At 48.9% G+C, this 25,905-nt stretch overlaps 1 protein-coding gene across 15 annotated transcripts in view; it reads left to right on the top strand.

Annotated features, from left to right (window-relative positions):
• The window catches only part of CIITA (class II major histocompatibility complex transactivator), a 60,925-nt gene that overhangs the window by 8,331 nt on the left and 26,689 nt on the right, over nt 1–25,905 (top strand). For 5 of the 15 annotated variants that reach the window (XM_033235738.1, XM_033235734.1, XM_033235741.1 and 2 more), the window contains exons 2-4: nt 22,118–22,264; nt 22,503–22,598; nt 25,823–25,885. In XM_033235738.1, coding sequence (XP_033091629.1) covers nt 22,118–22,264; nt 22,503–22,598; nt 25,823–25,885 — 306 coding nt within the window. Of the gene's footprint in view, nt 1–3,120; nt 3,316–4,554; nt 4,753–4,788; nt 5,420–5,440; nt 5,574–5,760; nt 5,824–22,117; nt 22,265–22,502; nt 22,599–25,822; nt 25,886–25,905 lie in introns of those variants that run through there. The other 10 variants (XM_033235745.1, XM_033235743.1, XM_033235746.1 and 7 more) reach the window with 7 other exon arrangements.

Below are 25,905 nucleotides of genomic sequence, written 5' to 3'. Positions count from 1 at the left end.
CAGCAGCAAGGAGGCAGGTGTTTCAACAGAGAAGAAGCCTGCGGTGGGCTTCACTCCTCCTCCTGCTCTTTACCCCCATTCACTCAGTGCCAGAGGTTGTCATTCTAACTCTGAGCCATCCTGCCCGCTCCCTCTCTATCCCCAAACCCTCATCTGCCTCTGCTGAAATTCAGCTCAGCTCCTGGCTGGGTACCACTGCTACTCATCTCTAGCCTCTCTACCCTGGTGCCTCCGGGTGCCAAAGTGCATCCTCTGCCACCAGCCAAACACATGGGTTGACGGGTGTCACTTGCTCTGCTCAGAGACCTACACTGACACAGGCATCGTCAGGTTCAGGTGGAAAAGACCTGGGTCTGGAGGAGTCAAGGAAGATGTCGATGAGGAAGGTGGTATTAAAATGAACCTCTGGTACAGGGAAGATATACCAGGCAGCTGCAGTCATCCAGGTGAGCGTTGGTAGTCGTGGCTGGCCCATTCTAAGTTTCAAAGCTGCCCTGGTCATCGGTCTGAGGGCGGGATGGGGGGACATCAGAGCCAGCTGTCTCTGAGAACAGAAAGGGACCCCCATATGGGACCTCAAGATGGCTGAGCAGTCAGAGGTGCCTCTCCCGTGGCACCAGGTCATAGGATAATGGGACTTCTTAGAATTTCTTTCTTTCTCTCTTTCTTTCTCTCTCTCTCTTTCCTTCCTTCCTTCCTTCCTTCCTTCCTTCCTTCCTTCCTTCCTTCTTTCTTTCTTTTTTGAAACTGAGTCCCTCTCTATCACCCAGGCTTGAGTGCAGTGGCACAATCTAAGCTCACTGCAACCTCCGCCTCCTGGGTTCATGTGATTCTCGTCCTTCAGTCTCCCGAGTAGCATGCACACCATCACGCCCAGGCTAATTTTTGTACTTTTAGTAGAGACAGGGTTTTGCCATGTTGGCCAGGCTGGTCTTGAACTCCTGACCTCAAATGATCTGCCCGCCTCAGCCTCCCAAAGTGGATTACAGGCATGAGCCACTGCGCCTGGCCCTTCTTAGAATTTCTGACATTCACCATGTCCGTTTGTTAGCCCCACCAAGCAAGGCTGTTTCAAATGGACTCTTAGCACTTCTTATTTATCCAGCAATTTCCACCCCCTTCCTCACCCCAGGGCTTCTGAAAACAGTGAAGCCTTCAAAGTAATCACCTTACAAAGAAGGGCATCATCCTCATTTCACACATGGGGAAACTGAGGACCACAGAGAGGAAGTGAAGAGGCCGAGGTCACACACCTGCTAGTATCCCCCCGCAGCGCTCTCTCAGCAAAAACGCAGGAGGCACGCTAGTCTTTGCTTCCAAACCTTCATTGCAGTACCACCTTCCTCATTTTTGTGTTTTCTGCATAACACCTTACTATTATTTATGACAGGGTATTTTTTTAACCACTCACCTTTTTTATTCACCTTTCTTTTCTTTTCTTTTCTTTAAGAGAGACAGGATCTCATTCTGTTGCCCAGGCTGGAGTGTGTGGCATGATCATAGCTCACTGCAGCCTCGAACTCCTGGGCACACTCGATCCTCCCACCTCAGCCTCCAGAGTAGCTGGGACTACAGGTGGGCACCATCATACCTGGCTAATTTTTTAAAAAAATATTTGTGGAAAAGATAGCCGGATATAGTGGCGAGTGCCTGTAATCCCAGCTAATCAGGAGGTTGAGGCAGGAGAATCACTTGAACCTGGGAGGCAGAGGTTGCAGTGAGCCAAGATCATGCCATTGGACTCCAGCCTGGCAACAAGAGTGAAACTCTGTCTAAAAAATAATAATAATAATAATGATAATTTGTAGACACAGGGTCTCACTCTGTTGCCCAGGCTGGCCTCCAACTCCTGGCTTCAAGCAATCCTCCTGCTTTGGCCTCGCAAAATGTTGGAATTACAGGTATGAGCCACCTGGCCCAGGCATCTACTTTATTTTCAAATAAAACTTTATATTCCATTTTAAAGGAGAAAAATGGCAAAAACAGGAGGTAACCATTAAACAAGAAAGCAGAGTGATGTTAGATTCTAGCAAGATACTGTTGACTGTAGAAGGCTCTGAGGCTAGAGAGCTGCTTTCTATAAAATGAAGTGATCATACATTAGAAGAGGGTGTTAAAGACGTGTTAGTACCAAACTGAGACATCCTCCTTGATGCCATCAGGATTGGCAGAGACTGGAAAAGACACTAACTTTCTCCCTGTGGGAGTCAGTATTATTATTATTATTATTATTATTATTATTATTTTGAGACGGAGTCTCGCTCTGCCGCCCAGGCTAGAGTGCAGTGGCTGGATCTCGGCTCACTGCAAGCTCCGCTTCCCGGGTTTATGCCATTCTCCTGCCTCAGTCTCCCGAGCAGCTGGGACTACAGGCGCCCGCCACCTCGCCCGGCTAGTTTTTTGTATTTTTTTAGTAGAGACGGGGTTTCACCTTGTTAGCCAGGATGGTCTCGATCTCCTGACCTCGTGATCCGCCCGTCTCGGCCTCCCAAAGTGCTGGGATTACAGGCTTGAGCCACCGCACCCGGCCAGGAGTCAGTATTATTTAGCATCACATCGGTAGGTCATCCCAAACCATCTGGCTACAAGGGTACTATATTTGGGTCAACACTCTTTTAGGTATAATTTATGTTTTAGTCCAATATCTAGGGATGAAAATGACAGGTGGGCCACTTATGATTTCCAGGGAAATTCAGGGCAATTTCGTGTGGGGGTGGGCATGGTAGAGAGGAAAAGGCATCTAAGAAGTCCCCAACAGAGGCTCTCAGTTTGTCTTGAGGCATTCGGGGCAGCTATGATACTGGCCCCATCCTGCAGAGGATGGCAGATATTGGCAGCTGGCACCAGCGTGGTTCCATTGTGATCATCATTTCTGAATGTCAGAGTGTTGAAGATTCCCCCAACAGACTTTCTGTGCAACTTTCTGTCTTCACCAAATGCAATACACAACAAGGAATTGAAATTAATTTCAGAGGCTTGGGGAGGGGTTAAGGGAGTGTGGGAAAATTAGAGGGTGTTCAGAAACAGAAATCTGACCGCTTGGGGCCACCTTGCAGGGAGAGTTTTTTGACGGTCCCTCACTTATTTCTTTGCATGTTGGCTTAGCTTGGCGGGCTCCCAACTGGTGACTGGCTAGTGATGAGGCTAGTGATGAGGCTGTGTGCCTCTGAGCTGGGCATCCGAAGGCATCTTTGGGGAAGCTGAGGGCACCAGGAGGGGCTGCCAAACTCCAGGAGCTGCTGCCTGGCTGGAATTCCTACACCATGCGTTGCCTGGCTCCACACCCGGCTGGGTCCTACCTGTCAGACCCCCAAGGTAAAAGGGCTGGGAAAGCATCTTAATTTAGAGTGCGGTCTCAGCTGGTCCTGCCATTCCAGATAAACAGAGAAACCATTCCGAATTGGGGGCGGGGATGAGGATGAGAACATGAGTCTGGGTCCTGCTGGGGCACGCCATTGGAAGATGTGAAAGACTTGTCTATTTTCTTCCACCGGAGGGAACCTTCAGGTCAGCCAGGTGTCTGGACTGTGAATCCTCTATCAGCACCGAAAGGTTCTAGAAGTCAGACTTTCAGGCAGTGTGTCATTAACTCTCAGCATGCTGGCCTGGCTCTGCCCACAGCAAGATCCTTTCTCATCCTTTTGGGTAAATACTGAGCACTGCTTCTGCAAGACAGGACCTCTGCCAGACTCTACTCCATCTCCAGAGAAGCAGGGAAACCAAAATTGGAGTCAGCCTTGAGGTGTAGCTGTTGAGCCCTTGGCAGCTGGTGAGAGCTGGCGGATGCTGCCATTCCCCCAGTTTTTTTTTTTTTTTTTTTTTTTTTCTGAGAGGGAGTCTCGCTCTGTCGCCCAGGCTAGAGTGCGATGGCCAGATCTCAGCTCACTGCAATCTCCGCCTCCCGGGTTCATGCCATTCTCCTGCCTCAGCCTCCCGAGCAGCTGGGACTACAGGTGTCCGCCACCTCGCCCGGCTAGTTTTTTGTATTTTTAGTAGAGACGGGGGTTTCACCGTGTTAGCCAGGATGGTCTCGATCTCCTGACCTTGTGATCCGCCCGTCTTGCCCTCCCAAAGTGCTGGGATTACAGGCTTGAGCCACCGCGCCCGGCCCATTCCCCCAGTTTTAAAATGGTGTTGTTAGAAAAGGGGCAGGGGACAAGGGGACAGATGGTGGGAAGAACACAGCGCAGACGCCTAGCGCTGGCTCTGAAGGCAGCACAGCAGCTCCACCATTGGCTGGGAAGGGTGTGCCCCTGAAGAAGTTGTTTATATTCTCTGAGTCACTTTTCCTGAAGTGTAAAATGGACCTGTGGGAAAGCCCGTATGATAGGGTAATGACGAGAGACCTAGCACACTGCGCAGTAGTTTGTAGGAAATGAATATCATCATAGGAGCTCAATTTTATTGGCATTGCTGTCGTTGGATGGTTAAAGGGTTTAAGGGAGTGTGGGAAAATTAGAGGGTGTTCAGAAACAGAAATCTGACGGCTTGGAGCCACCTTGCAGGGAGAGTTTTTTGACGGTCCTTCACTTGTTTCTTTGCATGTTGGCTTAGGTTGGCGGGCTCCCGACTAGTGACTGGCTAGTGATGAGGTTGTGTGCTTCTGAGCTGGGCATCCGAAGGCATCTTTGGGGAAGCTAAGGGCACGAGGAGGGGCTGCCAGACTCCAGGAGCTGCTGCCTGGCTGAGATTCCTACACCATGCGTTGCCTGGCTCCACACCCTGCTGGGTCCTACCTGTTAGAGCCCCAAGGTAAAAGGGCCGGGAAAGCATCTTAATTTAGAGTGCGGTCTCAGCTGGTCCTGCCATTCCAGAGAAACAGAGAAAAGGTACCCCTTTTCTCAGACTCCCCTGAAATGTATGGTTTGCTCTGAACCCAGAGACTGATGACATGTCTGCCGGTGTTGCTGGGTGCAGCTGTAAGTCGCTAGGGGAAAGTGTTTGAGGGGCAGAAGTCAGAGGTGACTTTGCCCCCTCCCTCAATTCCAGATGAGGAAATACAGGCCTGAAAAGGGAAAGTGACCACCTCACTGTCTCATGCCTTGGAGGACCCAGCAGGAATCCAAGACCTCTGAAAATGAAGGGCAGGACTCTTGCCACCGCTGGGGGTGTGGTCATGGGGACACAGGTTTTTCATCCATGGAAGGCCCTGAGAGATTTTGTCTTCCTCCCTAGGGCCAGCATCAGAGGAGTGAATAGCTCAGTTCACTCCTCCATATGCCCTGGGAGGTGGTTTGCCACTTTCACGGTTGGACTGACTTGGAGAGAAACAGAGAGCCACCCAGGGGTGGGGACGAGCTCTCTGCAAGTCATGGCTTGCAGATCACTTGCCCAAGTGGCTCCCTAGCTCCTGGCTCCCGGCTCTGGGCCTGGGACTTTCCCCGAAGTGGAGCTGGCCACTGTGAGGAGCCGACTGGAGGTAGGGACCTCTTGAAGGGCCCAGGCAGTTGGGATGCCACTTCTGATAAAGCACGTGGTGGCCACAGTAGGTGCCTGGTTGCTCCACAGCCTGGCCAGCGTCTAGTGATGGAGAAAGAAAGTGAAAGGGAAAAGAACTGCGGGGAGGCGGGGAGGTAAGATGATAAGGGGACGAGCTGCCACAGACTCGCCGCGGCCCCAGAGCTGGCGGGAGGGAGAGGCCACCAGCAGCGAGCTGCCACAGACTCGCCGCGGCCCCAGAGCTGGCGGGAGGGAGAGGCCACCAGCAGCGCGTGCGGGAGCCCGGGGAACAGCGATAGCTGACCCAAGTCTCCTCTGCAGCCGCTAAGGTCGGGCTGAGAATCGAGGCTCCGAGACTGATAGCTACTAGCTCAAGGTTACACAGTAAGTCTGGGAGGAATGGGGATGGAATGTGCAGAATGTAGACCCGGGAAACACCTCGTTTCCCGCATCCCTGGAACGACTCTGCGCGGGACCGGGAGCTGGGAACCCGGGGCTTGGCTTGCTGTGCCCAGAGCTCCAGGGCCGCGGGCGGGTGGCAGGAAAGCCTGGCGGCAGCTTCTGCAGAGAAGCTGGAGCGCAGACGGGGAGCGCGCAGCAGACACACGCCCCAGGCCACCCTTGGCCGACTCCGTGCGCCCGGGATCCTGCAGAGGTGCACACCTGCGCGCGGAGGGAAACACGCGCCCTCCTTGTACGCCAGACCTTGGACCAGGGCAGCCCTTCTCTGAGCTTCGCTTTCTCTGTTGGGTCATATTCCTGCTCTAACTCTGGAATCTTGGGTGTTGGGCTTTCCAGGAGGGGGCCCCTGTGCAGGGAGGCAGCAGGGAGCCAAACCTTTAACCTGAGGATGAGAGAAATCCTCAACTCTCGTTGAACATCTTGGCGAAGGTGTGTGTTGTTGGGAGGGGTGGAGGAGGGGTCTCCCGGACTGAACCGATCTCTTGATGTCTCATTTCTGTATCTCGCTTTGGGGTCCTGAGTCACACCCTCTAAGGAGAGAGGCTAAAGGGCCTCGGAAAGCCAGCATACGAATGCCGGGGTGGGAGTGAGAAATTAGGTCTTCTTAGGGTCCAGGAAAGCAGGAATCGGAGCCACCATGCTTAGCTTTGTCTGGAACTCTTAAAAGCCGTGGTCCTCCTGAGTCCCACAGCCCCTCTCCACCCTGGTGGCACAGGAAAAACAGCAAAAGCCTAGAAGTTCAAGGCGTGGCTCCCTCCCCAGTCGCAGCCTGAAGTTTCTAACTTTGGCAGGAAGTCTTCAGTCTCTGCTACCCATTCCAAAGAAAAAATAAATAAATACTTCTCCGGAGTGAGGTTAAGGAAACTGGTTCTTCTTCCTCTTGGAGAAAGAGGAGCCAGAGGAACTTGACTCTAACAAATGATCACCTTGCAAACTCCCGGCTGCCTTAGGTAATGACTTGGTCTCCAACAACCTCAGAACGTTTGGAGGCAGGGTCTTCAGAGATGACTGAGCTGGGAATCCCAGCCTTCCCACACATGAACATCACCTGGGATGGTCAACCTGTTTAGGATGTAAGTTCCTGGGCTCACCTCCAGGTCCCGTTGGCTAGGCCTGGGGTGAGGCTGAGACCGTGCAGGTTAAACCATCTATCACAGGTGACTCCAGTGTTCGCTTGTGGTGCAAAAGTCCCCAGGGCGGAGACACTGGGAGGCGCTAATGTGGTCTCATCTCTTTACTCTCTCCCTGTTACAAACCCTCTATCAGAAAATAAGTCCCAGGAGGTGTTTTGTTTTGTTTTTTTTTTGTTTTGTTTTGCTTAATGCCACATAGCAAGTAGTTTGCAGAGGCAGGATTTGAACCTTGGTCTACTGAAAGCCCAGTCCAGTGCAGCAAGCAGATGTGAACTTCCACAAATGCAGGGCGGGTCCCAGGCAGTCAGAGAGAAACCTGTTGATACCCAGTCTTTCTGATGGCTTGGTTTCATGTCCTAAGACCCGGCCTCAGATACCTTGAGAAGAGCAGAATCAGAAAATTAATCAAGGACACTCAAGGGCAATCAGGGAAGTGGCTGGAGGGAGGTAGGAAGCTTCTGGACTTAGCCTTGATTCACCTTGAGTCACCCTGACAAGTGACTTCCCCTCTCTGAGGTTCATCTGTAAAATGGATAAAACATGAGAGCTTGCTTGATGATGTCTGATGTGCACAGATAAAGCACTTTGGAAAACCACCAAAGAATATTCATGCATTTGGAATAATTATTATAGATCCTAAAGGAATTGTTTAGAAAGATCAGAGAGGGGCCAGGCGCAGTGGCTCACACCTGTAATCCCAGAACTTTGGGAGGCCGAGGCGGGTGGATTGCTTGAGGCCAGGAGTTCAAGACCAGCATGGGCAACATAGAGAAACCCCATCTCTACTAAAACGCCTTTTTGTGTTTTAGCCGGGCATGGTGGTGCACGCCTGTAATCTCAACTACTTGGGAGGCTGAGGCACGAGAATCGCTTGAACCCGAGAGGCGGAAGTTACCTGAGAGGTGGAGGTTACCTGAGAGCAGAGACTGTACTACTGCATTTCAGCCTGGGCAACAGAGCAAGACTGTCTCAGAAAAAAAAAAAAAAAAAAAAAAAAAATCAGAGAGGAAAGCATAGGCAGATGGGAGGTTTCCAAAGACCAAGACACACACAGTCAAAAGACAGTTCAGAAAGAGGCATTCGTTACCACCGATTCTCATAGGAAGGACGTAGATATTTTTCAGATTCCTTCAATCCTTCTTGCATCAAGGACAAAGTCTCTTGATTTTCCCTGATCTTTGAAAGTGCCCTAATGCGCGCTAAGATTTCTTTTTAACAATGGATAGAGAAGTTGATATTATTTTAGTAACATTGTTTCTTTTTCAACCACAAGTGATACTGTTGGTTTGGTTTTGCTTCTCCATTTATACGTGGGAAAAAAAGTTTTCTTTTTGTAAAATCATGGCAAAATACATATAACATAAAATTTACCATTTTAACTGCTTTCAAATGTACAATTCAGTGGCATTAAATATTTCCAACTGTTGTGCAACCCCCACTATCATCCTTCTCCAGAACTTTTTCATCCTCCCAAACTGAAACTCTACCCAATAAGCAATAACTCCCCACTGCTCCTTCCACCCAGTTCGTGGTAACTCCAACTTCCTGTCTGTATGTTTTGGGCCACCTCCTATAAATAGAATTACACAATATTTGTCTTTTTGTGCCTGGCTTCTTTCACTTAGCGTAATGTCTTCCAGGTTCATCCTTGTCATGACATGTGTAATTCCTTTCTATGGCGGAATAGTATTCTAATATGTGGACATCCCATATTTTGTTCATCCATTCATTTGTTGATTGATAGACAGGTGGGTTGTTCCTACCTCTTGACTATTGTGAATAATGTTGCTAGGTACACGGGTAGACAAATATCTGTCTGACTCCCTGCTTCCAACTCTAGAAAGCTGTCTTTTAAAATCGGTCTATTTAAGTTTTTTTAAAAAGTTAATTTAAGGAAAATACTGAGGTAAATTGTACAACAGGTGATATGTCAATATGACCCAAAAAATTGTAAAGATGGAAGACGAATGCCTGCAGTTTGGGAAACCGCATGAGCGGAAATACCCGGAAGCTACTGTAAAATCTAGGCTGAGGGTCTGGTGACTACTAGACCAAGGGCATGGCAGCAGAGGGCAGCTGAGAGACTTCAGGAAGGAAAGATGTAAGAATTAAGAAAGGGGCCCAGTGCAGTGGCTCATGCTTGTAATTCTAGCACCTTGGGAGGTCAAGGCAGGATGATGACTTGAGACCAGGAGTTCGAGACCAGCCTGGGCAACAGAGCAAGATCTTTTCTTAGAAAAAAAATACATAAAGTAATAAAAATAAATCTTTGAAAATACAGATTCCAGGCCAGGCAAGGTGGCTCACACCTATAATCCCAGCACTTTGGGAGGCCGAGGCCAGCAGATCACCTGAGGTCAGGAGTTCGAGACCAGCCTGGGCAACATGGCGAAACCCTGTCTCTCCTAAAAATACAAAATTAGCCGGGCGTGGTGGCACATGCCTGTAATCCCAGCTACTCAGGAGGCTGGGGCAGGAGAATCACCTGAACTTGGGAGGTGGAGACTGTGGTGAGCCGAGATCACACCATTGTACTCCAGCCTGGGCAACGAGAGTGAAACTCTGTCTCAAAAAAAATGAAAGAAAATACAGATTCCTGGGCCCAGCTGCAGACTCCCTGAATAGAGCCACTGGGGGTGAGGCCCAGGACGCTGTGTTTTTAACACCTTTCCCAGGTAATTCTCATTCACAGCCAAGCCTGCCAATGGCTGGACTCCGTACTCAGATCCCAGCAAGCAAGACTGGCTCATGGTTCATCTTGGGGTCTGCAGCACCCAGCAGAGTGCTGAGGGGACTGTGTTGAGTGAGCTGGATAGGTCAGGACTGGAGTGTGGGGCCTGGCTTTTCTAACTGCAGTCACAAGATCCTCATCACTCCACCCCCTACCCCAGCACCAGGGTCAGGTTCCTTTCCAGGAAAAACTTGTTGGACTCCTTTCCAGGTCATTGACTGCAGCTAGGAGTGGCGTGCAGAGGAGAGGCCATCTGGAGCTGGGACAGACCAGGCAAGTGGGGAAAGGAACTCTTATCCCAACCCTGCATTCTGGACAGGGACTGAAGGTCTCTTGGCTGCAGCTCATACAGCTCATCTTCATTCTTATCCTGGAACCACCAAGTCCCTCACCCGCAATAACTTTACCCTTCACTGGCAAACGCACAAGCTGGAGATGATGGCTTATTTGAGTTTTAAGGTTTTCCAAGTTGCTATGAGGTCAAGGTCCTCAATGGGGACCCAGAGAAGACAGGTGGCTTGCCTGGACTTTCAGAGGGGCCATCTGTGGTGTCTTTTGTGGAGTTCTGTAGGATTTGCAGGCCCTCTTGGAGGAAAAATAGAAGTAAGTTGTCTCAGGTCAGATTGCCTGGAAAGCCAAGTAGGAGATGGAGATTTGCATACAGGAGGTTTACTGCGGACAGTCACAGGAGGGAACACCCAAAGGAAAAGGGAAGAAAGCAGGGTTGGGAAGCAGTAGGAGGTGAGGTGCAATGCAGTCACAACAGAGGTCTTAGCCAATCCCATAGGGAGCACTCAAGCTGAGACAGCAAAGAAGCTAGACCTTCACACCCCTCATCTACCTCCTGTGCCCCCATACAGGCATAGCCTACCCCATGATGAACATTCAGCACTAGACTGATATATTTGTCATAATCAATGAACCCACACTGATGCATCATTATTACCCAAGGTCCATGCTTTGTTTATATGAGGGTTTACTCTTGTAGATTCTGTGGGTTTGGACAGATATATGATGTCATGTATATGACACTACAGTATCACACAGACTTGTTTCACTGCCCTACAAATCCCATGCTTTGTCTATTTATCCCTCCCTCTCTCCCCCATAACCCTGGGCAACCCCCAACCTTTTTATCTCCATTATTTTGCCTTTTTCAGATAAATGGCTGGAGTTATACAGTATGTAGCCTCTTCAGATTGGCTTCTTTCGCTTGGTGGAGTTGTGTTTTTATTTTTTTAAATTCGTTTCATGTATTTATTTATTTTGAGACAGGGTCTTACTCTGTCTCCCAGGCTGGAGTGCAGTGGCACAATCACGGCTCACTGCAGCCTTGACGCTCAGGCTCAAGTGATCCTCCCACCTCAGCCTTCTGAGTAGCTGGGACTGCAGATGCACACCACCACGCCCAGATAATTTTTGTATTTTTTGTAGAGATGGGGTTTTGCCATGATGACCATGCTGCTCTCGAACTCCTGGGCTCAAGTGATCTGATCCACCCACCTCAGCCTCCCAAAGTCCTAGGATGACAGGCATGAGCCACCATGCCCAGGCTGAGTTGTGTTTTTAAACTGTACTCTGTATAGCTTATTTTAGGCAAGAGAGGTTTCAAGGACAGAATTGAATCCTGCCTCTCCTTGCCCCAATCACCCATCCCTTCCAAGTCATCATCTTTCCAGAAGTCAGAGCTAGAAGGGACCTGAAAAGGGCCTCTAAGCCACAGGTATCAAACCCAAGAACCAAAAAGGCCATAACGATGTGAAATGTGTCCTGGCAGAAGGCAATAGGGAGTAGTGGAGCCTCTGGCGACCCTATGTAACCACAGCGCTCTCGTTACCTGTTCAGGAATTTAGGATCCCTGTAAAATTTCATCTGAAAACCACTGCTCTTGTGTGACCCTCTTATTTAACAGATGAGGGCCCTGGGGACCAGAGAGGGGAACGGGCTTGCCCAAAGTCACACAGCCTCTCAGAAGCAGAGCCGTGCCCGTATCTCAGGTCTCATGACTCCCTGGGTCCATTCCATGCCACCAGGCTATTGCAAACACTGCCGTTTCCATGACCGAGTGGGTCCTTCTTTCTTTAAACTGCCTCCAACTGCTGAGAAGCCCTTTGGCTAGGGATTGGAGCCAGTTTTGCTTTGTTTTCAGCTTTCCTGCTCTGAAGTTACTTTGTTTGCCAGAGGTTGGTTGGTTCAAACCCAAAGGGCAGGGAGCTGCAATGGAAATCCATCCAAGGGCACTGGAATCGGGATGGCAAAAAGGAGCAGCAGGCAGGCGTCAGCGGGGAGCAGCTCTTTGCATCCCGCAGTTCCCAGAGAGCTTATCATTCATTCATTCATTCATCCATTCGTTTATGAGACAAGGTCTCACTCTCTTGCCCAGGTTGGAGTGCAGTGGTACAATCATTGCTCACTACAGCCTCAAGCTCTTGAGCTCAAGCCATCCTCCTGCCTCAGCCTCCCAAGTAGCTGAGACTACAAGGGCACTCCACCACATCCAGTAAATTTTTGTATCTTTTATTTCTGAAGAGATGGGGTTTCACTATGTTGCCCAGGCTGGTCTCAAACTCCTGGCCTCAAGTCTTCCTCCCTCCTCTGCCTCCCAAAGTGCTGGAATTACAGGTGTGATCTCAGACACCTTACCTCTCAATCACCTTTCCATCTGAGCTGCCAGCAGAGCTGGGAAAGTGCACCCAACACCCCAGATGTTGCAACTTTAGTGCTTCCTGCTTCTCTGTGTGGAACTGCCTGTTTGGGTACCCAGGGCCAGTCGCCTCCAAGACCCTCTGTAGAAAAAGACCCTACTGTGCACCTCAATTCCATTGCAGGACAGGACAGAATTGAATCCTGCTCCTCCCTGCCCCAGTCACCCATCCCTCCCAAGCCATTATCTTTCCAGCAGGTCAGAGCTAGAAAGGACCTGCGAAGGGTGGCAAATCCAAATGCCAAAGGGGCCATAATGATGTGAAATGTGTACAGGCAGAAGGCAATAGGGAGTAGTGGGGCCTCTGGTAACAATTGTGTGTACTCTATATAGAGACATTGTGATGGTAATACACACACACACACACACACACACAGTTATTTTGGCTTGGGAAACGAAACAAGTAGGCCTATCGACCGGATTCAACTTTTGATTTTGCAACCAAGCCCCTGTTGCACAGTTGAGGAGCCTGCAGGTCAGAGACGGGATTTAGAGCCAACCAATAGCAATATTTCCAGACCTCTCCTGAGATGAAGCTCATCTGACTTCCTGCCCCCGTTACACACATATACACGCATGCACATGCACACACGTCTTCCACTCTCCCTGCCTTGAGGACAAATGATCGGAACCTGCAACCGTTTCCAGGCCCATAAGCCCCTGAGCGCTGCAGTGTTGCTACATGCCTTAGTTTCCTCTCCATCTGTTGTGACCTCCTCGTGCCACTCCAGGAAGTGAAAGTCTTGAGGGAGACCAGTCATTTCTCTTAAGTCCTCTCTCAGTCTCATTCTCCTGGGATACCTACACTTGGTTTGCAAACAGCAGGCTGGAGAGCGAGGGGCTTCTTCCTCTACCTCCAGCTCCTCCCCCATCCTGCTCCAAGTCCAGTATGTTCTTCTCCCTTCCGCAGGACCCTGGGCTATTAGGTAAAAATCAAACCATCCCCAGACAGCCTACGGGGTGGCAAGAGCAGAGGTTTATTTCTTTGTGAGCATCTATAGGTACCAGGCTCTGTGCAGGCCCTACTGTTGGTGAGCCACAGAGGTATCGACTCCACCCCATGAAGCCTCCTTCTTTTCTTTTCTTTTTTTTTTTTTTTGAGACAGAGTCTCGCTTTGTTGCCCAGGCTGGAGTGCAGTGGCTCGATCTCGGTTCACTGCAACCTCCGCCTCCCAGGTTCAAGTGATTCTCCTGCCTCAGCCTCTCTAGTAGCTGGGACTACAGGCACCCGCCACCACACCTGGCTAATTTGTGTATTTTTAGTAGAGACGGGGTTTCACTGTGTTGTATGGGCTCGTTTTGAACTCCTGACCTCAGGTGATCCACCCACCTCAGCCTCCCAAAGCGCCGGGATTACAGGTGTGAGCCACCGCGCCCAACCAGAAGCCTCCTTCTTTTCAACCCTTGGACCTTTAAACCTTCAATTAACTGCCCAGCCCAGCCCAGGCCATAGTACACTAAGATCCTTGGTTCACATGAGGGATTTCTCTTCATTAATGTCCCTATTTCCCATACTGGGTGCCCATTCTAATGCATTTCAGGTGTATCCTTCTGTTTATATGTGCTCTTATAAAACGCATTTTGCCTTTTTTTTTTTTTTTTTTTTTAGATGAAGTCTCACTCTGTCACCCAGGCTGATTTTTCTATTTTTAGTAGAGATGGGGTTTTACCGTGTTGGCCAGGCTGGTCTCAAACTCCTGACCTCAAGTGATCCACCCACCTCAGCCTCCCAAAGTGCTGGAATTACAGGTGTGAGCCACCACGCCTGGCCACAGTTTATTACTTTTGCATTCCTTACTGTTATTAAGATCTACTTGCCGGCCGGGCGCGGTGGCTCAAGCCTGTAATCCCAGCACTTTGGGAGGCCGAGACGGGCGGATCACGAGGTCAGAGATCGAGACCATCCTGGCTAACACGGTGAAACCCCGTCTCTACTAAAAAATACAAAAAAACTAGCCGGGCGAGGTGGTGGGCGCCTGTAGTCCCAGCTACTCGGGAGGCTGAGGCAGGAGAATGGTGTGAACCCGGGAGGCGGAGCTTGCAGTGAGCTGAGATCCGGCCACTGCACTCCAGCTTGGGCGACAGAGGGAGACTCCGTCTCAAAAAAAAAAAAAAAAAATCTACTTGCCTTGCTTCTGATGCATTTGGTCTTTGCTTCTAATCATGGACATTGTTCTCTATGGAGTTCAGTGTTTACTTTTCACCTGTCCACACCCCCAGTGATGGACACCTAGGTAACCTCCAACCCTCTGTCAACACAAATAACACAGCAGTAACCATCCTCAGATAGGTTCTCCTGGGGAGTTGTGGGAGAATTTCTTCGGAATGTATGGACCCAAGAGCAGAATTGCCAGGTTGTAGGATCTACATATCCTTAGATATTGTACATGATGCCAAGTTGTTCTCCAGAGCGGCTCCATCTATCTACATTCCCACAAACCCTGTATAACCAACACTTGGCATTTCCCAGATTTCTAACTTTTGCCAGTTGTACAGTATCAAATGACACCTTGCTGTTTTATTTTTGGAGTTTACATCTTAGTACCATTTACTGGCTAAGTCACTTTAGGCAAGTCACAACAACCCAGTGAAGTAAGCACTGTGCCGATAAAATGCAGTCAATTCTGTGACTCAGAGAGGCTGAGTAACGTTTGCAAGGTCACACAGCTAGTGTGGAACTGAGATTTGAACCCAGAGCCTGCACCCTTAACCACTATGCTACTATTATGTTTTGTCTCTCTCCTAAAATATCATCTGGGTCTACATTGCAAGCCTCTTTGGCAGGGACTGTGTGGCAAACCTCTTTGGGGCTCGTAAGGAACTGAGCTCGGCGACTTTCTTATGGGGTGCTCAGTAAATCATTGTTTTACAGCTTTAGAGGGGAAAAGTGAGAGATGTTTAAGTCTTAAGAGTTTATCTGGGAGCACTACAGGGTGCTTGAGCAAAAGGAGAACTCATTTGAGCTATTACGCCCACAAAGAAGCTGTTTGGGCTCTGGTCATGGTAGATAGGCATTCCTAGGCCCCTGGCTTCTCAACATCATCTGGCCCCCGGAAGCAGCTTGTCATGAGGTTGGGGACCAGGTTGGTGTTGAGGTGGGGGGCCTTGGGTGAAAGGAAAAGGAGAAGACTGCCAGGCAATGAGTAATCAGAATCTCAAAAAGACTCCATGGAAGGGGTTCCCACACTCATTGAAACGGAGGCTCGGAGGGCTAAGGTAATGTACTCAGGATCAAAGGCAGAGCAGAAATTCAAACCACGTCTCTAGGCACACAGTTCAGAGGTCTTCCCATTATTCCTCAGGAGGAGAAGTTCATGGGTAAGTGTAGGGAAGTATTCCTTCTCATGCTCTTTTTTTTTTTTTTTTTCTCTGAGACAGAGTCTCGCTCTGTCGCCCAGGCTGGAGTGCAGTGGTGCAATCTCGGCTCACTGCAACCTCCGCCTTCCGGGTTCAAGCAATTTTCCTGCCTCAGCCTCCGGAGTAGCTGGGATTACAGGCACCCATCACCAAGCCCAGCTAGTTTTTGTATTTTTGTAGAGATGGGGTTTCACCATGTTGGTCAGGCCAGTCTTGAACTCCTGACCTCAAGTAATCCGCCAGCCTCGGCCTCCCAGAGTGCTGGGATTACAGACATGAGCCACCACCCCGGCCTCCTTCTCATGCTCTTGAATCACAGTTCAGAGCAGTGCTGGAGGCTTTTAGGGATAGCAAAAGAGTCTTCTTCTCCCTTGCAGTGCCTCCTTGGACCCTCAAAGATAGACTCCCCTCCTCCAGGAAGAAAATAATCGAATGAACTGGACGTGATCTCAGCGCCTGCATCTGTAAAATGGGTATAATAACACAAATCTCCCAGAGTTGCCATTAACAGCTGAAACAGAATAGTGAATGCAAGGCATCTAGCACAGCCCCAGACACAAAGAAATCTTCCCTGGTCACTCTCACAGAGGTAAGAAGTAAATAATAAAAACGGCCATCACACATATTGTACTCACCATGCAGAAGTTGTGCCGCCTTAAGCTGTTCATTCAGCACTTAGTGGTCGCCAGTCCGCTTTCTAAGGGCTCCATGCAACTTAACTCCCCTAATCCTATAAGTTGCCAATTACTATTATTCCCTACTTTACAGATAAGGAAACTGAGGCTCCAAGTGGCTTAAAAAATGAACTTGCCCAGATTGTAGTGTGTTGGTGGGTAGGGATAATCTCAAAGTTGGGAAATTTCACCCCAAAGCTCACCATCTGAGTTCCCATTCATTTCCCACCAGCTGAGATGGAACATTATGCTGTGCACAGAAGAGCTGCATGCACTGATCTCCAGCTCGTTTAGGTCTGAGTTAGAACATTCCGGCAACACTTGATTTCCCTCGGGGAAGAGAGAAATGAATTGTAATTTCAGACATCCATTTAGTGTCTATACTTAGTCTTTCAAATCCTTCAGCTGTGTGAAGTGGGGATGAAAATGAACCCTAAAAAGGCCTTTTGATGGCAAAAAGATCAGGAATATTTTCTCAAGTTGGATGTGGAAGGTGGTGGCCCAGGGGGAAGCACAGTTTCAAAGAGGACCTTCTAAAAATACTGCCCATTTACCAGAAAGACACAGACCACACCTCTGCCCTGCCCCCAAATGGCTCCTCAAAAGGAGAAACCGTCTTGCCACCCACACCTTTCCTCGCCGGGGTGGTGGGGGTCCAAGAGCGATTCAAAAAAGCTGTAGAGTGGGCTGAGGCTTTGGAGATGGGTAGTTGGGTTCAAATCTCAGCTCACTAATCTCTCTGAGCCTGTCTCTTCATCTGAGAAACAGGAATACAAATAGCTGATGTGTAAGTTAGACCAAATGGGATAACGCCTACAAGTCATGTCATTTGGTGCCTGGCACTTGCTGGGCACTGTGAATTCTAGTTCTGCATCTTTGCCACGGATGAAGAGAGGCTGCCATGTGCAGAAACATGCTGAGAGCTGGGAGGAGGTGAGCTTGAGGGATACTGTCCCTGCCCTCAGGGATTGCTGAAGGGCTGTCTCTCTCCTACCATGGGATGATCGGGGTCATCTTTTCCCTCCACCCTGCTCTGGCATTGTGGGTTCGAGAAACAATCCAATGAAGGGGCCTTTGAAGCACTTTCTCAGCATCTACAGCCATAGGAAACTTGGGTCTGGGGATAGAGGAAAGTCCCATGCCAAGATTCAAGTAGATGTTGGTGTGACTGGGAGGCAGCTGTGGCGTTGTGGTGAAACCTAGTCTTAGGCCTGAGTTTCAGCTTTGACATCCCCTAATGTAATGGGCTTCCTTTGAGTGTGGACAAGGCTGATCATTTGATTGGGAACATTTTGATTGGGAGGAAAGAGCACCAGCCTGGGGGTCTTGGTGGTGGGGGGAGTGGGGGAGCAGGTGCAGGGGCAGCCACCGACAGTCTACGGGGTCTTGTGCAAGTCATGTCCTTCACAGGGTCTCAGTCTTGTCATCTGCAGAGTGAAGGAAAGAGGTCAAGCTTGAAGGTCCCTGGCAGACCCGACGCTGTGAGAAAACTGAGGTTGGGTAACTTGCCCAAAGCCCAAAGTCACACAACTCATTCATGGAGTTGCTAGGGTCCATCTGGAACTCTTGTCACAAGGTCACACTGCCTCAAAGAGGAGGCAGAGTGCTGCAATGTAGGTTCTCAATAAAGAGCATGGGTGGAATGGGAGCCAGGCAGCAGGCAGGAGTTGGGGCAAAGGAGTCTTCTCTTACTGCTCTGAGAGAATAGATTTCGTGCTGGTGTCCCTGACCAAGGGAATGGGAGAGGTGGAGCATCCCACCCCCAACCACTTCCCAGCTTTGGCCTCGCTCCAGGAAAAGGGTTGTGGCCCCATCTTTCAGTTCTGCTTCCTCTAGTCACGGCTGGCTGGGACCTCACTGCAAGCCGGTTATGTTTGGATTCCTGCAGCCCCCACTCAACCCTGTCACGAACAAGCGGCCCCAGCCAGTGCCCCAGCTTGGACTGGAAAGATCATTCTCTGTGACATCCAGGGTCTATGCTGAGCCTCTCCGCAGGCAGTGAGAGCTGTGGACGAGTGAAAGAAAATGGATCTCTGGGCTGGGCGTGGTGGCTCACACCTGTAATCCCAGCACTTTGGGAGGCCAAGGCGGGCAGCTCACCTGAGGTCGGGAATTCGAGACCAGCCTGACCAACATGGCAAAACCCCATGTCCACTAAAAATAAAAAAATTAGCCGAGCATGGTGCCAGGCGCCTGTAATGACAGCTACTTGGGAGGATGAGTCAGGAGAATTGCTTGAACCCAGGAGGCAGAGGTTGCAGTGAGCCAAGATTGCGTCACTGCACTCCAGCCTGGCAACAGAGTGAGACTCCATCTCAAAAAAAAAAACAAAAAAAGGCCAGGCGCGGTGGCTCACGCCTGTAATCCCAGCACTTTGGGAGGCCGAGGTGGGTGGATCACGAGGTCAGGAGATTGAGGCCATCCTGGCTAACATGGTGAAACCCTGTCTCTACTAAAAATACAAAAAAAAAAAAAAAAAAAAAAAAAATTAGCCAGGCGTGATGGTGGACGCCTGTAGTCCCAGCTACTCGGGAGGCTGAGGCAGGAGAATGGCATGAACCCGGGAGGCGGAGGTTGCAGTGAGCCGAGATTACGCCACTTCACTCCAGCCTGGGTGACAGAGCGAGACTCTGTCTCAAAAAAAAAAAAAAAGAAAGAAAAAACAAAGGAAAAAAAAAGAAGGAAAATGAGTCTCTGGAATGTGGTGGCGACTTGCGTGTGTGTTTTCTCATGAGTTTACCCTTCAATTTATTCTCTTCTGGGCCCAGAATAGGGCAGTAGGAGGCTCCCTCTGGTCCCCCAGCTTCAGGGCCAGCTCTCCTCTTACCTCCTCCAGGAAGCTCCCTCTGTTTCCTTCCAGCCTTCATCTGCATGTCATGTGTGGTGGGTTGACAGGTGGCCCCCCAAAATATGTCCGTATCAAATCCCTGGAACCTGTCAGTGTGACTTTATTTGGGAAAAGGGTCTTCGCAGATAGAATTAAGTTAAGGGGCTGGGTGCAGTGGCTCACTCCTATAATCCCAGCACTTTGGGAGGCTGAGATTGGAGGATCACCTGAGGTCAGGAGTTCAAGACCAGCCTGGCCAACATGGCAAAACCCCATTTCTACTAAAAATACAAAAATCAGCTGATCATGGTGGTGAGCACCTGTAATCCCAGCTATTCAGGAGACTGAGGCAGGAAAATCGCTTGAACCGGGAGGTGGAGGTTGCAGTGAGCTGAGATAGCGCCACTGCACTCTAGCCTGGGAAACAGAACAAGCCTCTGTCTCAAAAGAAGGAAAAAAAAAAAAAATTAAGGATCTTGAAATGACATCATCCTGGATTATCTAGGTGGTTCCTAAATCCAATGACAAGTATCTTTATAAAAGAAGAGACTTGAGACATAAGGAATAGGTGATGTAGCCACTAAAGCTGAGTTTAGAGTGATGCAGCCACAAGACCACAAGTCAAGGATCACCAGTAGTTCCCAGCAGCTAGAGGAGGCAAGAGAGGGTTCTCCCCTAGAGCCTCCGGAGGGAGCATGGTCCTGCTGACACCTTGATTTCAACTTCTGGCCTCCAGAACCATGAGAGAATAAGTGTTATTTTTCTGAGTTACCTGGATGCTGGTACCTTGTTTCAGCAGCCCTGGGAAATGAATATACCATGGAAACATGGACCTGAACCAGGAATCAGGGCAGGGGCCTTGGAGTCACACAGATGAGCCTTCAGCTAGGTTTTCCCCAGCAAGAGCTGCATGATCCTGAGGAAGCTGCTTGTCCTCTCTGAGTCTCAAGTTCTTCATCTGCCAATGGAGACAATAATGCTTACTTCCTAGGTTTTAACAGCTTTATTGAGATGTAATTCACATATCATACAATTTGCCCACTTAAAAAGTACAGTTCATGCCTGTAATCCCAGCACTTTGGGAGGCTGAGGAGACAGGCGGATCACTTGAGGTCAGGAGTTTGAGAGCAGCCTGGCCAACATAGTGAAACCCTGTCTCTACTAAATATGCAAAAATTAGCTAGGTGTGGTGGTGGTGGGGTGCCTGTAATCTCAGCTGCGTGGGAGGCTGAGGCAGGAGAATCGCTTGAACCTGGGAGGCAGAGGTTGCAGTGAGCCAAGACTGCATCCCTGCACTCCAGCCTGGGTGACAGAGACTCCGTCTCAAAAAAAAAAAAAAAAAAGTACAGTTCAATGGTCTTTTGGGAATACTCAGAGAGTTGTGCGACCATCTCCCATCCCCACAGTCAATTTTAGAACATTTCATCATCCCCTAAAGAAACTCCATACCCATCAGCAGTTGTTCCCCATTTTCTTCCAAAATCCCTCTCCACCAAGCCCTAGGCAGCCACTAATATGCTTTCTTTCTTTAAAAACAAAATTAATAGAGATAGGCTTTTGCTATGTTGCCCAGGCTGGTCTTGAACACCTGGGCACAAGCAATTCTCCCGTCTCAGCCTCCCAAAGTGCTGGGATTTCAGGCATGAGCCACCATGCCCTGCCCCTTCTACTTTCTGTCTCTATGGATTTGCCTGTTCTGGACATTTCAGAAAAATAGAATCATACAATATGTGACCCTTTGTGTCCGGCTTCTTCACTTGGCATATTTTTTTAAGGTTCATCCATGTTCCAGCATGCATCAGTGCTTTCTCCCTTTAATGGCAGAATACTTTATTGTATAGATAAGCAACAGTTTGTTTATCCATTTATTTTTTGATGGATATTTGGGCTGTTTTAATATTTTGGCTATTATGAATTATCCTACGAACATTCGCGTACGTGTTTTTGTGTGGATATATCTGGTTTTTCTTGTTTTCTTTTGTTCTATTAATACATAATATTATACATATTTATAGAGTACATGTGAATATTTATTACATGCATAGAATGTATAATGATCATGTCAGGATATTTGAGGTATCCACATCTGGGATTGTTTAAAGATTAAATGAAATAGTGTTAAAAGTATTTAATATGCCCTTCAACAAACGATGAGGAAATTTTAGAATCTGCTCAGACTCCTTCAGTTTACACATTAGGAAACTGAGGCACAGAAAGGAGCAGAGACTTGCTCAAGTCCACCCAAAGCAGTAGAGTATTGCAGTTAAATGCAGGGCCTTCAGTCAGACTGTCTGGGTTCAAATCCTGGTTCCACTTGGACATGGGTTTCCTTACGTAAATCACTTCACCTCTCTGAGCCTCGGTTTTCTCATATGAAAAGTGAGGGTAATAATAGTACGTTCCTTACATGTTTGCTAATATGAGTATTAAATGTGCCAGCTCATGTGCTCGGCATATAGGAGGTGCTTTATAAATCTTAGCTGTTACCACTCATGGCATTGCCAAATGTGGGAGAGGTCTCCTGACTCTCTTGTGTGAGATTGATGGAATCTCCACTTCCTAGTTCCCTCTTCTACCTCCTGGGTATCTTCTCATATGTTTGTAAGTTCCTTGGAGGAAGGGAATGTGGCTTCCTCTCTCCACCACCTTGAGCATATAAGAGGTGTGGAATGAGCCTTTTTATTCACTCCTCGCATCCCCAGCCCTCACCAGCTGGGAGTTGTTGCAGGCGTCAATCCTCTGCCTCTTTCCAACACCCTGTGAGGTGATTGAGCATGTTTTCCCTCCCAGGCAGCTCACAGTGTGCCACCATGGAGTTGGGGCCCCTAGAAGGCAGCTACCTGGAGCTTCTCAACAGCGATGCTGACCCCCTGTGCCTCTACCACATCTATGACCAGATGGACCTGGCTGGAGAAGAAGAGATTGAGCTCTACTCAGGTGGGCCCTCCTTCCTCTGGCCTCTTCCGGTATCTCCCACCCCTCAGCTTGCTGTAGAGACAGCAATCAAGGGAAGTTCTGGTCCCTGTGCTCCCGTCAGCACCACGGACAGCTCCCACGCCTGTGGGACGCTCTCTGCAGATAGGGATGATCTAGCACCCCGCCCCGCCTCTCCCTCCTTCCCCACCAGCCCTCTTCCCAGAAATTCCCTGCTTCATCAAGGGACTTTTCCTCCCAGAACCCGACACGGACACCATCAACTGCGACCAGTTCAGCAGGCTGTTGTGTGACATGGAAGGCGATGAAGAGACCAAGGAGGCTTATGCCAATATCGGTGAGGAAGCACCTGAGCCCAGAAGACAACAGTCAAGGGCAAGGGTTCTTTCCTGTCACTTGTCAATATCACCCATTCATCATGAGCCACGTCAGGCCCCTCCCACAGAAATCATTGCAAGGGTGATGCAGAGCAACGGCTGGAAGAACGGAGACTCCGGGGAAGAGCGGGGAGATGGAGGCCAGTGGGAGAAATAGGTCCCTTCAATAATGACCATCAAGAAAACAAAAATCTCATGTTTACATCCTCCACCTCCATGTCTATACCCATTTCTGCTTCTTGCTCTTCTGTCCATCCTTCCTACAAAGCCCATACCATATACCTCTTTCCCTTTTCCTCCCAGCGCCTTAGCCAAGCTACTCTAGTATTTGTAAAAACTAGCATTTACTGGATATTCATAGTATGGTCATTGCTATCCATATATTATCATCTGGAATCCTTACAACAACAAAGGAAATACGTATTATTAGTTTCTGTCTTTTACAAATGAGGAAATTGAGGTTTAGCGAGGTGAAACGACCTACCCAAGTTTTCTTTAGAAATAGTAATGTGCAGATCTGAAATTCTAACCTAAGTCTCTCCCATTTCAAAGTCCCCATTTTTAACCACAAAAAAGAAAGTGTCTGGGGTTGGAAGATTTGCTAAGGCCTAAGCAGAGAAGTTAATTTGCAGCTTTAAGAAGAGCTACAGCTTTCAGACAAGGGCAGGACTCTTGGGAAGAGGTGGTGGTGGTGTTGCTGCTAGTGGTTTGTTTTTTGGGGGAGATAAGTGGGATAGAGGATCCCCTCTCACCAGCATCACCACCACCTCATACAGAGCCTCTGTTGAAATAGAAAAAAGTGGTTCTATTTTGGAGGATGCAGCCCCTACCAGGAAGTAACTGCTTGGCTAGCAAAGTGCAAGCTGATTCCTGCCCCCATTTTCCCTGTTGGTTTGGGGCACCCTTGTGCAGTGAACAACCTGCAAAACTCTTCTTAGTGGTCCTTTTCCTGGCAACCCAGAATCCGCGGCATTCAGCACTTCTGTGCTTGATCCAAATGTGGCCAGTACTTCCCCAGAGCACAATTTATTGAAAACCATACAAGGAAGAAAATGAAGGGGACTAGTAATTGTTCATGTTTCAGAAATTACAGAACTGAGAGCTTGATGGTTTCCTTCCCTTCCTGGGGATTTACATGGGGGAAGCAGAAGTGATTGGGGCTGAGCACATTCACATGTGCTCACAACTGGAGGCAGTCATTAAGGATTTGGGCATGTCGTAGTATTTCTTTCCGCCCTCCCCCGCCCCGTTAGGGGCATCTCCACAGGCAGTGGAAGCTGTCTCAGCAAGTAGGTGAGGCAGTGTGTTAGTCCATTTTCTGTTGCTTAAAACAACATACCTGACATTGAGTAATTTATAAAGAAAAAAATTATTTCTTGGCCGGGCGCGGTGGCTCAAGCCTGTAATCCCAGCACTTTGGGAGGCCGAGACGGGCGGATCACGAGGTCAGGAGATCGAGACCATCCTGGCTAATACGGTGAAACCCCGTCTCTACTAAAAAATACAAAAAACTAGCCGGGCGACGAGGCGGGCGCCTGTAGTCCCAGCTACTCGGGAGGCTGAGACAGGAGAATGGCGTGAACCCGGAGGCGGAGCTTGCAGTGAGCTGAGAGCCGGCCACTGCACTCCAGCCTGGGTGGCAGAGCAAGACTCCGTCTCAAAAAAAAAAAAAAAAAAAAAAAAATTATTTCTTAACAGTTATGGAGGCTGAGAAGTCCAAGGTTAGGGGCTGCATCTGGTGAGGGCCTTCTTGCTGGTGAGGACTCTCTGCAGAGTCCCGAGGCAGTGTGGGGCATCACGAGGCAAGAGGTTTTGGTGTGATAGTCTCTCTTCCTCTTCTCATGTAACCACTAGTCTTACTCCCATGACAACCCATCAATGTATTAACCTGTTTATCTACTAATCCATGAACAAATTAACCCATTCACGAGGGAAGAGCCCCAGTCACCTCTTTCGGGCCCCACCTCTCAATACTGTCACATAGGGGATTACATTTACACATGAGTTTTGGAGAAGACAAATATTCAAACCATAACAGGCAGCTTCACCCAAGTCTGCTTCTCAAGTCTCTGGGTTTTCTCTCTGCTTCTGGAAGGTGAAGCCCAGGCCTGGGCAAGTATTCTTTTGCAGCATCCTGAAATATGACCTTAGCTTCCAAATGTGTAAAATGGAGATAATATTCACACTCACCATCACGGGATGGTTGTAAGACTGAATAAGTTACAATGTGTAAAGCATTTAGAAAAGGAATTTGCACAGAGTAAGCATTCAATAGATGTTAGGTACTACCCCGCAACCACCATCATCATTATTATCACCATCATTATTATCATCTTCATTTTCATCACCTTCATTATGGCCATCATTCCATTCCTCAGCTCAGAAGCCTTCCATGGCTCTCCATTGCTTATAAAATCAAGTCCTAACTTTCCCCAGTATGAAACTTCTACCACCATCAGCTATCTCTCAGGGTTTCCTAAATATACTCTGAACATCTTTCCTCACTCTGTCACTATGACCCAGAAAGCTATGTTTTCTCCTTCTCCCAGACTCTGCCCCATCTTTCAAGGCCTGGTTCCAGGATCCCTTCCTCCAGGAAGCCCTCCCAGATTGCCCCATTCCACTGTCCACTTCTTTTCTCGGACCTTGTGTCATGGTGCGTGTATTCCAAAGGCTCCGAGCCATGTACCGCTTTATATAGTTACCACTACTTATTGAGTGCCTACTGTATACCAGCTACTGTGTTGGATTCTCTAGATGTAGAACCTCTAATTATCACCATCGATCCCTGGGTAATAGGCATTATTTATTCATCTTACACAGATGAGGAAATGGAAGCCCAGAGTGGTTAAGTAGCTAACACGAGATTGCACAGCTAGTAGGGCTAGTGGAGAGTAGAAGTGGAATTTGAACTCAAATCCTGCAGTAACTCTACCATTCTGCCTTGCTCTTCTTTGTAGCAGTAGATAAGTTTTCATGGATACATACCTCACCTCTTCAATTAGATTAAGAGCCCCTGGAGCGTCAGTGTTCATTCATTTGTTTGATCATTCATTCATTCAACAAACATTTCTTGAGCCCCCACTGTGTGCCAGGTCCAGAGGGTCTCCAGCCCAAGGCCTGGCACACAGTAGGCCTTCAGTGAGACCTTGTTGATTGACTGCACTTTTCCTTGTCTGGGCAGCGGAACTGGACCAGTATGTGTTCCAGGACTCCCAGCTGGAGGGCCTGAGCAAAGACATTTTCAGTAAGTTTGTGGGGGCGGTG

This window comes from Trachypithecus francoisi, unplaced genomic scaffold, assembly GCF_009764315.1.
Source record: "Trachypithecus francoisi isolate TF-2019V2 unplaced genomic scaffold, Tfra_2.0 Lachesis_group15, whole genome shotgun sequence".
Classification (NCBI taxonomy): Eukaryota; Metazoa; Chordata; class Mammalia; order Primates; family Cercopithecidae; genus Trachypithecus; species Trachypithecus francoisi.
The sequence above is the reverse complement of the archived record's forward strand: the minus strand, read 5'-3'. Positions and strand labels throughout refer to the sequence as shown.